The sequence below is a fragment of the Brachyhypopomus gauderio genome, chromosome 5, assembly GCF_052324685.1.
Source record: "Brachyhypopomus gauderio isolate BG-103 chromosome 5, BGAUD_0.2, whole genome shotgun sequence".
Taxonomy (NCBI): Eukaryota; Metazoa; Chordata; class Actinopteri; order Gymnotiformes; family Hypopomidae; genus Brachyhypopomus; species Brachyhypopomus gauderio.
This window is the reverse complement of record NC_135215.1, coordinates 22,351,244-22,364,016: the sequence shown is the minus strand read 5'-3', so window position 1 is coordinate 22,364,016 and position 12,773 is coordinate 22,351,244. Positions and strand designations below refer to the sequence as shown.

The 12,773-nt window shown below is 40.2% G+C and overlaps 1 protein-coding gene across 17 annotated transcripts in view; it reads left to right on the top strand.

Annotated features, from left to right (window-relative positions):
* The window catches only part of cacna1c (calcium channel, voltage-dependent, L type, alpha 1C subunit), a 427,514-nt gene that overhangs the window by 362,702 nt on the left and 52,039 nt on the right, over positions 1-12,773 (top strand). For 16 of the 17 annotated variants that reach the window (XM_077006511.1, XM_077006509.1, XM_077006517.1 and 13 more), the window contains 5 exons: positions 7,088-7,184; positions 7,288-7,390; positions 7,538-7,639; positions 8,016-8,143; positions 8,300-8,434. In XM_077006511.1, coding sequence (XP_076862626.1) covers positions 7,088-7,184; positions 7,288-7,390; positions 7,538-7,639; positions 8,016-8,143; positions 8,300-8,434 — 565 coding nt within the window. The remainder of the gene's footprint in view (positions 1-7,087; positions 7,185-7,287; positions 7,391-7,537; positions 7,640-8,015; positions 8,144-8,299; positions 8,435-12,773) is intronic. The other variant, XM_077006512.1, reaches the window with a different exon arrangement.

Sequence of the window (12,773 nt, the reverse complement as noted above, 5' to 3'; positions counted from 1 at the left end):
TCCATTCTGTGGGAGAATGGACTTGTCTGCAGCGTTTTTCTCCCAAGTCACAATGTTGTATGACTGTTATGCAGTTTGGACATATTTGTTTAAAATAAAATGAAACATTTTATTTCTTTCAGCTAACCTAAAATTGTAATTGTTTGGAGCTAATTACAATTAGATTTAACAAACTAAAATAACAAATTAGGGTAATTACAAAGCTTACCTTTCCTGAAACTGTACTGTTGAGTTGTGAAGGACCGGTATTTGACTTTTCAGTAACGCTAATAATTGAATTGGAAAACTGTGAAAAGTTAAGTTGACTTGCCTTAAAATTAATTTGTATTAATGCAAATTGTTCATTTGAAAATACTTGTTATTCATCTAACATGTTAACTTGATTTGAAGAAACTTAATTCATTTGCGTGTTACCAATTGAAGTAATTTTTTAAAGTTGTTCCAACAATTCACTTTTTACAGTGTAAAGCCCTATCCGGACGGGATTCGTTTCTCAGGGGGTCCTGGGGTAATTTTCTCTTTTACGGGGGGTCCTCTGTGATTTTAATCCCGTCCGGAACGAGCATGTCCGTGTTTTTCTCAGACGTCCTCAGAGAAAATTACAGGCGGAATTACCTACTGTTTTTCGCTGTACTCCGTGGTCGTCTGGTAATTTTAGTCCCGTCCGGATCCACATGTCTGAGTTTATACATGCAGACATCACCTCGCGTTTAATAAAACAGCTATATGTCCACTGCCACGCACCGTAGTTACACGTTGGGCGCGCGTTTTCACGGAGATCCACGTAGACAGCGGCGAGCGAAAATGGATTTACTGGATTTTTTAATGGATTTATTTTATTTTATTTAATGGATTTATTTAGCTATTTACATTCATTAGCGATTTTTTATAATGTGTTTTCTGTATTGGTTTACGGAGATCTTAAATGCTGAACTGAACAGTAGTAAAGTTAAAAGTTAAAAAGGAATCATCAGAGTTGGCAGTGTGACATTATTAAACATGCTATCACGTGACAAGGCGATGTCATGTGACCGAGAAAGCCAAAAACTCACGGGTCCTCCTGTTTTTTCAATTGCTGTCCGGATGCAAGAGTTTTATCACTGAGTACAAGGGTGAAATATTTTTCACAGACGTCCCCCTGAAAAACTAATCCCGTCCGGATAGGGCTTTAGTCTAGATTTAAAGATTGGAATCTATGATTGGAGCTGGAAGATTATTCTATAACTGAGGGGCTTCAAAGGAGTAGTCTTGTTCATTTTTGCAAAGAAGACAAATCTTGAACTTTGAGAGTGCAGCAAGCGAGATGGGTTATAGTATGCAATGAGTTCACTGAACAACAGGTTTCAACACAAAGAGAGTGGCTGCAGCATTCTGTAAAATTTGGAGTTTCTTTGGGGACTGTTTTAGAGCATCCAATTAAAAGACCATTACAGTAGTCCATTCTTGATGAGACAACAGCTTGGACCAGTGCTGGGGTAGGGTCTAATTCTAGACTGAATTAACTCAAGCACTCAGTAGCATCTCTGTAGCATTATGGATCTAATAAACTAAATAAACTGTATAAACTAAATAATAATTGTCAGGGCTGGCTCTGATGCTCCTCCTCCAGCAGCCACTGGAGGGGGCTCCTGAGTAAATGCCAGGATTCACAAGTGTAATCAGCAGTGATTCGTCACAGCTGTTGCCATGGCTTCTTGTTGTGACGGATTACTGCTTATTCGTTTTGGCTTGTCTGTGACGTTCTCAGCCCTTTCTCTGGTCCCTCAGTCTCCACATTGCGTTCTCATTGCCAATATGTCTCGCCACCTTGCTTTCTCTCTTTCTCTTGTTCTCTTTCTCTTCTCTGTCTTTCACTATTACTCAAGTGTCTATCTCCTGCACCGCTTACTGGCCTTCCTCAAGTTTTCCTCCAGCTGTTTATCTTCCTATCAGTTTATCATTTATTTTGGGAAGGGTTTTTTATTTTGCTGCGGCATTTGCCTGCTGCCAGTTACTTCCCCTGGCATCCTTAGTTTTGTTTTCACGCGTTGTATGTTTCCGCATTTTTTCTGTTGCCTTTATTTTCCTCCTGTACTTAGACGGTTGAGTTTTGTTGTTTTATGTGTTGAGTATTCCATGTTGTTTTCTGTTGGTATTTTCTCCCGTGTTTTTACAGTTGCGTTTATTTTGCCCGTCGAGTTTTCTGCGTCCTTTGAGTTTCATTTTTCTACAGTGTGTGTGTGTGTTTACGTGCACACTCTGTGGTTTCTCAGTCACGGTTTCTGTTGGCCATTATGTGTGTTTATTGCATGCACACAGTCTTAATCTAGGTCTATACTTTCGCGAGTGACCGTAGCATGCGACTCCGCACACCTCGGGCGAACCTCTGCGAACAGCGGAAGCGTTCATACTTGCTGCGTCACATTCATTGTAGTGTTGTCTGAAACGATATGTGGTGGTATAAAGAAACACCCCTCAAAAACAGGGGAAGGATGAATTTTAATGTTGCTTTGTGTTTCAGGTTTGAAAAGTGCTGGAATTTAGGCTAAAGTACTTGAAAATGCTTGAAATTTTAACTACTTCATTTCACAACAAATAGCTATCTGACTGAACAGTTCTCTTATTACGTTAACAAATACGAGCCTCTTGTAATTCCAGGATGAAACATGAGAGAACGTGAAGACATTAAGATTGGGCATTTTGAAAATAAACAACCATTAAATAATGTGATAAAAAAGCGAATTATTCCGAGTTTATGTTTAACATGCTGGGAAATATTGATTTGGACCTTGAAAGTGACGTACAAATGCTTGAATTCCACCTTGTAAAGGTGTATGAACCCTGCAAACATGACTTTGTTTATTGCGCTGAGGCCCTCATGCATGGGCAGAGCCACCGTGTAACGGAGACAGTCAAAGACATTGCAAAATCACAAAGTGGATTACTTTCACCTTGGAAGGCAAGAGACTAACTCATCCACAGCTCTTTAAGTGTATGTAAACATAAACACTGGTCCTTCGCTCGGTAACAATCACCAAGGAATCCCTACTCCTAATGGCTCTCCTCTCCAAAAAGCTTAGGAAGACTTGACTTATCTGATCGTCTGAGAGTAAAACAAAGACCTTTAACATGCTCTGGCCAGGATCAACCCTTCTCAGGAGGGCACAGAGCACAGAGAGCCGGAAAGGTCTACACTCATAAACCTAAATCACAGGCCTATCTGATTCTTCAAGGTTTGACCCCATTTTATAACACCTTGAATTCTTGTGTTAAGACCCAGAACTAAAGGTGCAATATTTTAGAAATCCTTGTAACTCCAAATCTGAACTGTACACGGAATTGGAATTCAGCCTACAGGAACCAGCTCGGCGGATGCAGTCTAGAGACACCAAACATGACTATCTTTCACCCAAGAGAAGGAAAATTATGCATGGATGTCACGTAGGGCAACGCCCCCTCTCGTAGCTGTCACTCTGGGTTCCCTCATGTCCGTGTTCCCTGTCTGTTCTTCCCGCCCAGCTCGTTTGTCTTCGTGATTCCTCGTTTGTTGCCATGCCCCTGTATTATCATTCACACCTGTCCCTTGTTTCAGTCCCATGTATATAAGTCCCATGTATATATATATATATATATATATATATATATATATATATATATATATATATATATATATATATATATATATATATATAAGAGTCTCCCTTGTCCCTTGTCGGTTGTTTTGGATGTTGGGTTTTTGTACCAGTTTGGATTGTCTTTCGCCTGTGGTTCGTGTTCTCTGTGTTTCCCTGCCTTGCTCGTGTTTGCCTTGTTTTCGTTATACCCGTGTATCTGTGTTATTCGGACTGCCCCCCCGTTATGACCCCTGACTGCTTTAGTAATGATGATTATGGAATGCCCTGCAATAAACCTCGCTCTTCTCAGCGTTTGTGTCCGTCCCCTCGCTCCGTGGTGCGAGCCACGTTACAATGGAACCAATATCCAGCTTCCCAGCCTTCAGGCACCAGGACAGAGTACCTCTGAATTGAATATTATGTGATCTGTGGTTGATATAAAGAAACCTATCGTGATCTTTAATGTATTCAGCATTAAGTAATGTTATCAGAATCTCTGTGGTTATATAATCACACCACATTGATGCATATCCATGTATTACTATAATTTCAGTAGTTAGATACACCTATCTTTGTAGGTTTGAATTGTATCGTGAAGGCATGCATGCATATACATATTCTTGTGTGTTCTGCTGTTTAGATATGCATGCTCATTAAGTTCTGTGTGTTAAGGTCATAGAGACCTACATATTCTCATATCCATGTGCTACATTATTTGAGATCTATCAATACACTTGTAGTCCAGTGTAATGTCTAATTAAGATTTATATATCTATCCGAGTATCAAAATGTAATGTGCTATAGTATACATGTATTAAGTTGTGTCACTTACCAAATGTAACCATGTTCATATGTGCTTTTGTGACCTCATATTCATACCTGTCTGTGCATTATGTGTCATTCAGTGTCCAGAAGTGGAAATTAAGAATGGCTCAAGGTATAGGCTGGTAGAGTAAAATTAATATGTATCTAGGCAGAGCATACAAATCAATTTATTTAGGAATCAGAGAATTCCAATTGTCTTGAAATTGTAATAGTCTGCTTTTGTCTCCCATTAACTAAATCTCTGATGAGAGACGGGCAGGGTCACAAACCCCCTTCTCTCCCTTCTCCCCTCTCTCTCCTTTCTCGGATTACCTCCTGTCCGGGCAGAGATTATGCATATTCAGGAATCAGAGTCCAATGATCACCAGAATAGCAACTCATGGGGAACTACAGTCACGCCCCTAAATGTTGCTTAAAAGGTGTCCCTCGAGAAGTGAAAAGAAGAGTTGGAGTGATGCCAAGAGACCGCAATTAAGTTCGAACTTTATCCAACTTCTAGGAGATCTTCGTTATAATTTATTTCTCGAGAAAGTGTTTTATTTAGTCTGTGTCGTCGTCAAACTTGTTTTAAAGTCAAGCTCATCTTCCTCTCTTAGTTAAATTCGAGTTATTTCTGTTTGGCCGATAGAAATTAACTTTAGTTTAACTTCGAAGTCATTTCATCAAGTGAACTGCTACCCTCCAACCACGACTGTGACGTCACCGCTAGGTCTTAGCGCTTCAAGCCCTCCGCTGACCCAGCCACCTCAGGAGTGAACGAACATTGAACGCGCGTCGGTCGACACGCCTTCCTTCCCCCGGACACACGCACGGACGTGCCGGGCTACGTCACAGTAAGACCCAGAGTTCACGTGCTGTTTTGGGGTTGCCAGTTCGTCTGTTAGCGACCAATTATATCTCTACCTCCCAGAGTCCGATTTAGCAATAGTTGTTACTATAAAAATCTATGCCCGGATCTTCCCTTCATACTATCCTACTTTCTTTCTAAAACATCTATAATCCATTTAAGTTCCATGACCGTCAATAATTGCTGATTATTTGCTGTTGTTGTTTAATGTTCTATTCTTTGTTGTTTACCATTATATATCTGGTTTGATTAGTAGATTCAGGTATAGGTTTAGTTTCACTTTGGGCCAAATCATTCTACATGTTATCCTTTATATCAATTGTCATATTAACCATTTAATAAAATTTGATATTTGTTCATTAATCTGGTCACGGTGGTAAATACATATTTTGATTGATGGTATTAGGTCACTGCGCGGAATCAGAACTTAACCCTTTGTTAATGAGACTGATTAAACCATATTCCACCTATCTCCGTTATCACAATACTGGTTCCTGAGCAATCAGGATGGTGCCCCGTTCATAATTCACAAACTAACATATGTTTCCACTACAACCGCGATTACGTCATTTTTCGCCACGCGGACCCTCGCGCCGCTCGCGACGTGTCAAGTATAAACCTAGCTTTAAGTTTATTGGCGTTGTATCCTGCCTGCTTTAGACGCCACTTGGATCTACATCTCTCTGGATTTTCTGACGCGATATGTACCGGCCGTACACCCTTCATCACAATAATGAATACACGAAATAAATAGTTCTTTAATTGTTATTTCACTGTAACTTGAACATTACAGATTACTAAAATTGACAAATATTTCATCTACCTGAAATTGTAATATTACTAGTAAACACAGTTAGAAGTGAACTATGTTGACTGCTATAAACCTGATGTAAGCAAACAGTGTCACAGTACAGAGGTCCCCTGCCAGCCGTCTTCTTCATCAGCGGCAGTATGTCATGTTTGTCTTCTTGCATTGTGTTCTTCCATCAGGAGGGTGTGGCCCATTAGGGAATTTGCCAACTGAGGTTTTTGTCTATGTACCATTTGCCTGCTGGTTGTTGTTGCCTTGATTTGGACATAGTCACAGTTTTTGAGTTGGTGCAATTTCTTCCATTAAATCTCCTTTAGTTGTGAGACTGGCGTGATCGCTTCCTTATTTATGCACTTCCCTCGCCTGTCACAAACGGTAATTAACAAATAATGGAAAAGGGAAAAAATTGATGGACAAATTCTCAGATTAAAAGAAACTAAATAAATTTGAGACATATTTTAAACTACCCAGACATTACTTGAACTTGTTACATAATTTGAAGTCACAGTGAAATTTTTACTGTTGCTAGATTCTGTGGCTCCAGGATATCCTGTTCAAGGCAAAAATAACAGTTCCAGGGTAGGGTCAAAGAGGTCGGCCTTAAGAAATCCACTTTTAATTTTAGGAATAAGGAAAACGATATCTGTACTACACTTCACTCTATGCATAAGAAGAAAGTCTGGAATATGTGTGCTGTCCCATTTCCCTGAATGAGACATCACCTCAGAAGTTTAACTGCTCAATATTCTGTCCTGGTTGTGTATGAACTTGCACAACAAGGGCAACTAGTCTGTAAACATTCACCTGCAAATGTGTGCAAAGTTTAAAAGAGGGCCTCTAGCACTACATACCGGACTACATCTTGTGTCCCAGACTATATTAGGCCTAGACTAAAAATAACATTTAATGTTCCTTTACTGCAATTTAGTCCAACACTACGTTGGCTAAATCCCTAAGTCCCTAAACTGCCTATGCATGCTGATTTCTTTTCACAATTCCTAATTCCCATAGGGGAAGGATTAAGCATCTGGATGTAGTGACACTACTGAGGAGGATTCAACCACCACTGGGCTTTGGCAAACTCTGTCCCCATCGAGTGGCTTGCAAGGTATAAGTATTACACTCAAACACATGTACACATGTATACAAGTAAGCATTTACAACATCAATGCCCAACTCATGTATGCCTGTTTGTGACTTCTCTGTCTCAGCGTCTGGTATCCATGAATATGCCTCTGAACAGTGATGGCACCGTGATGTTCAATGCGACTCTTTTTGCCCTGGTGCGCACTGCCCTTCGCATTAAAACTGAAGGTAAAGAAATAATCTCTCATACTTTCTAAATTTTTCTAGGGATTGGTTTGAATTACAAAGTGAAAATGTCAACATTCTAATAAATTGTTTTCTTGTGTGTGTGTGTGTGTGTGTGTGTGTGTGTGCGCGCGCGCGCACGTATGATAGGTAACTTGGAGCAAGCAAATGAAGAACTGAGGGCCATAGTAAAGAAAATCTGGAAGAGGACCAGTATGAAGTTACTTGACCAGGTTGTGCCCCCAGCTGGAGGTCAGTAATGCGTCAGACCGGTATGTTCTGTTATATCACAGGAATTATAGGATCAAGCATTAACAGAGTAAATTATTATTTCAGAAATTATTTTCTGAAATAATATTATTTCAGTGTCTGCACATCAGAATATATGCGCTAGTAATACTTAAAACATTAGTTATGCAGGAAACTTCTAGCTTCACAATGTTTCTTTTTCTGGTGTGAAGCCTTAATCCACACAGTAAGATATGAGGGAGACACTGTTCTTTTGTGTTTACTGTGAAAAAAGGTTATTGAAAGGAACAAAAAACATTGGCTGTCTTTTTCTGAATCAGTGACTGAGAATATACTTTTGCTTATTGAACTTTGTATTCAAATTGGTTTCTGTCTCCAGATGATGAGGTGACAGTTGGGAAGTTCTATGCCACGTTCCTAATCCAGGAATATTTCAGGAAGTTCAAGAAGCGGAAGGAGCAGGGCTTGGTGGCTAAAGTGCCCCCAAAGACTGCTCTTTCTTTACAAGTGGGTCATGTAACATATAGACATAAACACTCAAACCCAATCCATGGGGTATTTGCATGTGTACAGTTCCTATGACGTCTGATTAAAAATCTGTAAAGCACTCTGATACTATAATAACTATACCTGCAGTGAAATCTAAATGTGTTTTCTGAGCAGGCTGGCTTGCGCACACTGCACGACATGGGTCCAGAAATTAGGAGGGCGATATCTGGCGATCTGACTGTGGAGGAGGAGCTGGAGAAGGCCATGAAGGAGACGGTGTGTGCATCATCTGAAGATGATATCTTCAGGGTAAAGGTCTGATACTTTGTCCTCTCTTCCTCCTCTCGACTCAGACCATTGCTTCTGCTGCTGGAGCATCCTGAAGTGGATGTGCACTGCTCCAATGGGTCCAATGGGTAATATGCTAATAATAAACATAGGGGCCAAGAACTGATCTTTGTTTACACCTTGAGTGATGGATAACTTTTGTGTTCCTAAGGAGAGAGTCTTCTGTCGAAAAAAATAACCTAAACCAACCAAAAGCAACCTATATAATACCAGTAAAAGACAAAAGCAGGAACAGAATATTTTGATATACAAGATTTCCAGACCACAAAATGTAACTTTCAACATTGAGAAGGGCTGTTTGAGTAGTGTAATGGGTATCTGAAATCCAGACTGAAAAGGTTTATATACTATTTTCAGTGAAGGAATATGTAAGTTGCATCACATCACTTTTTCCATAACTTAAGCTTTGAAAAGGACGTTGCATATACATCTATAGCTACAAAGAGATGTGGGTGTCATGGTGCAGCCACTGACTCCTTCCTTTGGGTGTGTCTGTGTGTGTTATATTTGTTAGTGTCGATGTATGTCCAGAGGTGGGTGATAACAAGTTACATTTACTTCGTTACTTGAGTAAGTTTATGAAAGAAATATAGGTAGGAGTAATGTTAACTCTGTTCACTATACTTTTTACTATTACTTGATTTGTGAAGAAGAAACTGTACTCTAACTCATTAGGCTACAATGAGCTCGTTACTTTTCTTTTTACCTCTTTTGTATATACGCGAAATTTATTTAATCCCCTCCCGTACGCCTCATTTTAATGTTTTATTTTGACAGAGAGAGACTTCCAAAGGCTCTACCACGTCACTACAATCAAACCAAAGTCTCTTCATGTGACCATATTCAATCTCAGCAGCAGGGCGGGTTAGCTTTACAATTTACGGTCGTAGCAAACGGATGGAAAATGTAAAAATCAGTGGTCAGCAGTGCAGATGAGGAGGAACACCCTTGCCCTCATATTCAATGCATGTTTATCCTACAAAAAGTGCGAAACAGCAGCTACATTATGCTGTCTTCCGTATCTACCAAAACAAATGCACATTTCAACATTCACAAACTCAGCGTCTAACTTGAGGAAACATGTAGTGTGTAAGTTTACTTATATGCGAATGTTTGTTTTGTAGGTTATATATCTTTTAAACATTTAATAAGTGTCTTTTAATGCTTGACCAGCTTGTGCTAAATTTTGTATGTGAGGCCAGCCAACCATTTTCTGTGGTTGAGACGCCATCCTACCAAGATTCAGAACATCCTGGACCACAGAGGAGAATATATGTCTAAATATAATTGTGTATCAATTCAAATGTGAATCAGTAGACATTGACCTATATACATGTTTATAATGTTACTGTCATTTAGGATATAGTGCAGGGGTAATCAAATAGAAATGATGACGGGCCACATTTTATTTTTTCAATCACTGAAGGGGCCGGTTACGGGGGTGGGGGGGGCTGTCGAATGTAAACTGTCGACAGGGTCGGGGTGGGGATTGGCGAACGCATTTGGGCGTCTGCTACCTGTTTGTTGTTGCCATAAAGGCAATCCCCGGCATCGTCCTGAGATTGCAGTGCGCGATTTCAAAATAAGAGCGGATAGCGCGATTGAAAAAAAAAAAAAAAAAAAAGCTTGCGGGCCAGAAATAGATAGCCCGCGGGCCGCTATTTGAGTATGGGGGATATAGTGTGTCTGTGACAAACCACAGGGTGGCAATATAGTAAGAAGCTCAGGTAGCTTTTATTGTCAAACATCAGCAGCTTGACAGCCTATACAGTAGAAGGGTAAGAATAATGTGAAGACCTAATTATTTTGAAAAACGATTTATCTTGCCACAGGCCTTGACTATGTAACGCAGCTCGCACTGCGGAGCAAAGAGGCGGACACAAACGCTGAGGAGATCGAGATTTATTAAGGGGAATTCCATAGTCGAGGTCGTAGTCACAGGCATGGGTCATAATGGGAGGGCAGTCCATACAGGAAAGGTAAATAGGCATGACGACTAGGAGCTAGAACAAAACAAGGCAGGGACAACGTTACATTAAAAATGTAATTCGTTACAGTTACAAGTTACCTTGTTTAAAAATGTAATTGTAGTGTAATTTTTCAATTACTTTTTAAAAAGCAATGTAACTAATTACTTTTGGATTACTTTAAGGTTTAAATGAGTATTGATCCATGTTCAACATTTAATTTTTGAGAACTGACAGTGTGAACCTTAAAAGAGTACAAAGCTGAGAGGGAATTGCTGACAGGCAATCACAGGAGGTCCACAAGAAGAGATGTTTACACCAGGCATGTAAGATTCTCAGACTCCTGTCATTGGGCCATACTCTCTTCTGCTCCTACCCCAGGCTCTACCATTTTCACAGTTTGCAGACTAACACAAGCAGGTTCAGAAACCACTTCTTTCCCACAGAGGTCACCTTATTGAACTCTTCCCAAAGACCATTTGTAACGCAGGGCGTACAGATCGGTACACACTGTGTTAGAAAATGAAGGGGAACGTGAACCCAAATGCAGTATGAAACCAATAGAGTAAAATAAGCTTATCACTAAAGCCGTGTGAGTGATTAAATGCAACAGAGAAACCAATCTGCATGCTCATAAAAACACACACACGCAGAAGCAAAACAAAACTTAAAGGGACACGGAAAACTCAACGCGTAACAAAGAAATAACGACCGTAGCACTCGGGGAAAAATCCAACAGAAAACAACGTGGAATACTCAACACGTGAAAAACGAAACTCAACCATCTAGGCACAGGAGGAAAATAACAAAGGCAACAGAAATAACACGGAAAGGATACAACACATGAAAAACGAAACTAAGGATGTCAGGGGAAGACTGACAGCAGGCAAACGCCGCGACAAAACAAAACACTTCCCAAAATAAATGATAAACTGATAGGAAGTAAAAAGTTGGAGGAAAACTTGAGGGAGGCCAGTAAGCGGCGCAGGAGATAAACACACGAATAAGTAATAGTAAAAAGGCAGAGAAGAGAGAACGAGGGACCAGAGAAAAGGCTGAGAACGCAACGGGACGAGACCAAAACAAATCAGCAGTCATCCGCTTCACCAAGCTTCCTTAAGAAGCCCTAGAAACGGCTGAAATGGATCACTGCTGATTGCGCCCAGCTAGTCTAGGACTGACTCGGGTGCCTCTTGTGGAGGTAGAAGGTGTGGCATCTGAGCCAGCCCTGACACCATTCTTTCCTTCCCCTCTATCCATACCTTAACATCCACACAACATCTGTACAGTGGTCCTCTTCAATTCACATCTGTATAGCCCTATCTACAGTGGTATAGGATAATCTGTATATTATCTGTATGATTCCATCTGTATTTACCACATTTATTTATATCATGCTATTTTTCTTTGCACTGTGCATTGTACTGCCATAACTACATTACACATTCATGCATTTCCCTAGGTAATTTATCTATTCTGTACATATCTATTAACCATCTTTACTTACACTAGCTGTAAATAACTGCATATTATCTCTAAATACTGCATTCTATACAATCTGCATTCTATACACGTGTTGCACTTGATTAGATACCAAACTGCATATCACTACTTCATACAAATTTAATTTAAATGTATTGCTTGTCCAATAAGATAGGTCCAATGATACCAATTGGGTGGGCTAGGTTGTGTCATAAACGTAAGCGTAAACTGTTACCGGGGGCGGGTGTAAAATGGACACAGCGAGAAAAAAAAGATGGATTTAAAGTGTGCAGAAACAGTCTAAATAGTCGTTTGAACCAACCTAGTGAAAACCGCGACATTAAATGAATTTTTTTTTGCCAGGACCGAATATTAAAAAGAAGGAAAACCGGGACAGCGACGTGAAAACCGGGACAGTCCCGGGAAAACCGGGACAGGTGGCAACCCTATTACAACCTCAACCTCCAAACTCCGAAATTTACACAAAGGCTTGGCATAATCACAAATAGTTGCCGATTGTGTCACATGGTTCACATTTATTGACAACACATGTAATGCAAACACAGCAGATAGCCTGTTTTCCCTGCATGCTTCGTCTACCAGAGAGTTGCACTTATCTGAGGGTACTTACTTACCTCTAAATGTTTACTTAGGTTTAACATAGATTGCTTCAACGTGGACAACTTCTGGATAGCCGGCAAACACTGCTTACATTGGACAGTTAAATTTGAGCCATTTTCACTGATGTATGTGAAATGCTCCTTAAATTTCCAGTGCTTGAAGGCATCTGTCATTATTGCTGCTTGAGCTAAAACTGAACCGTGGGCTTGCTGCTCCAGCACAGAAACAAG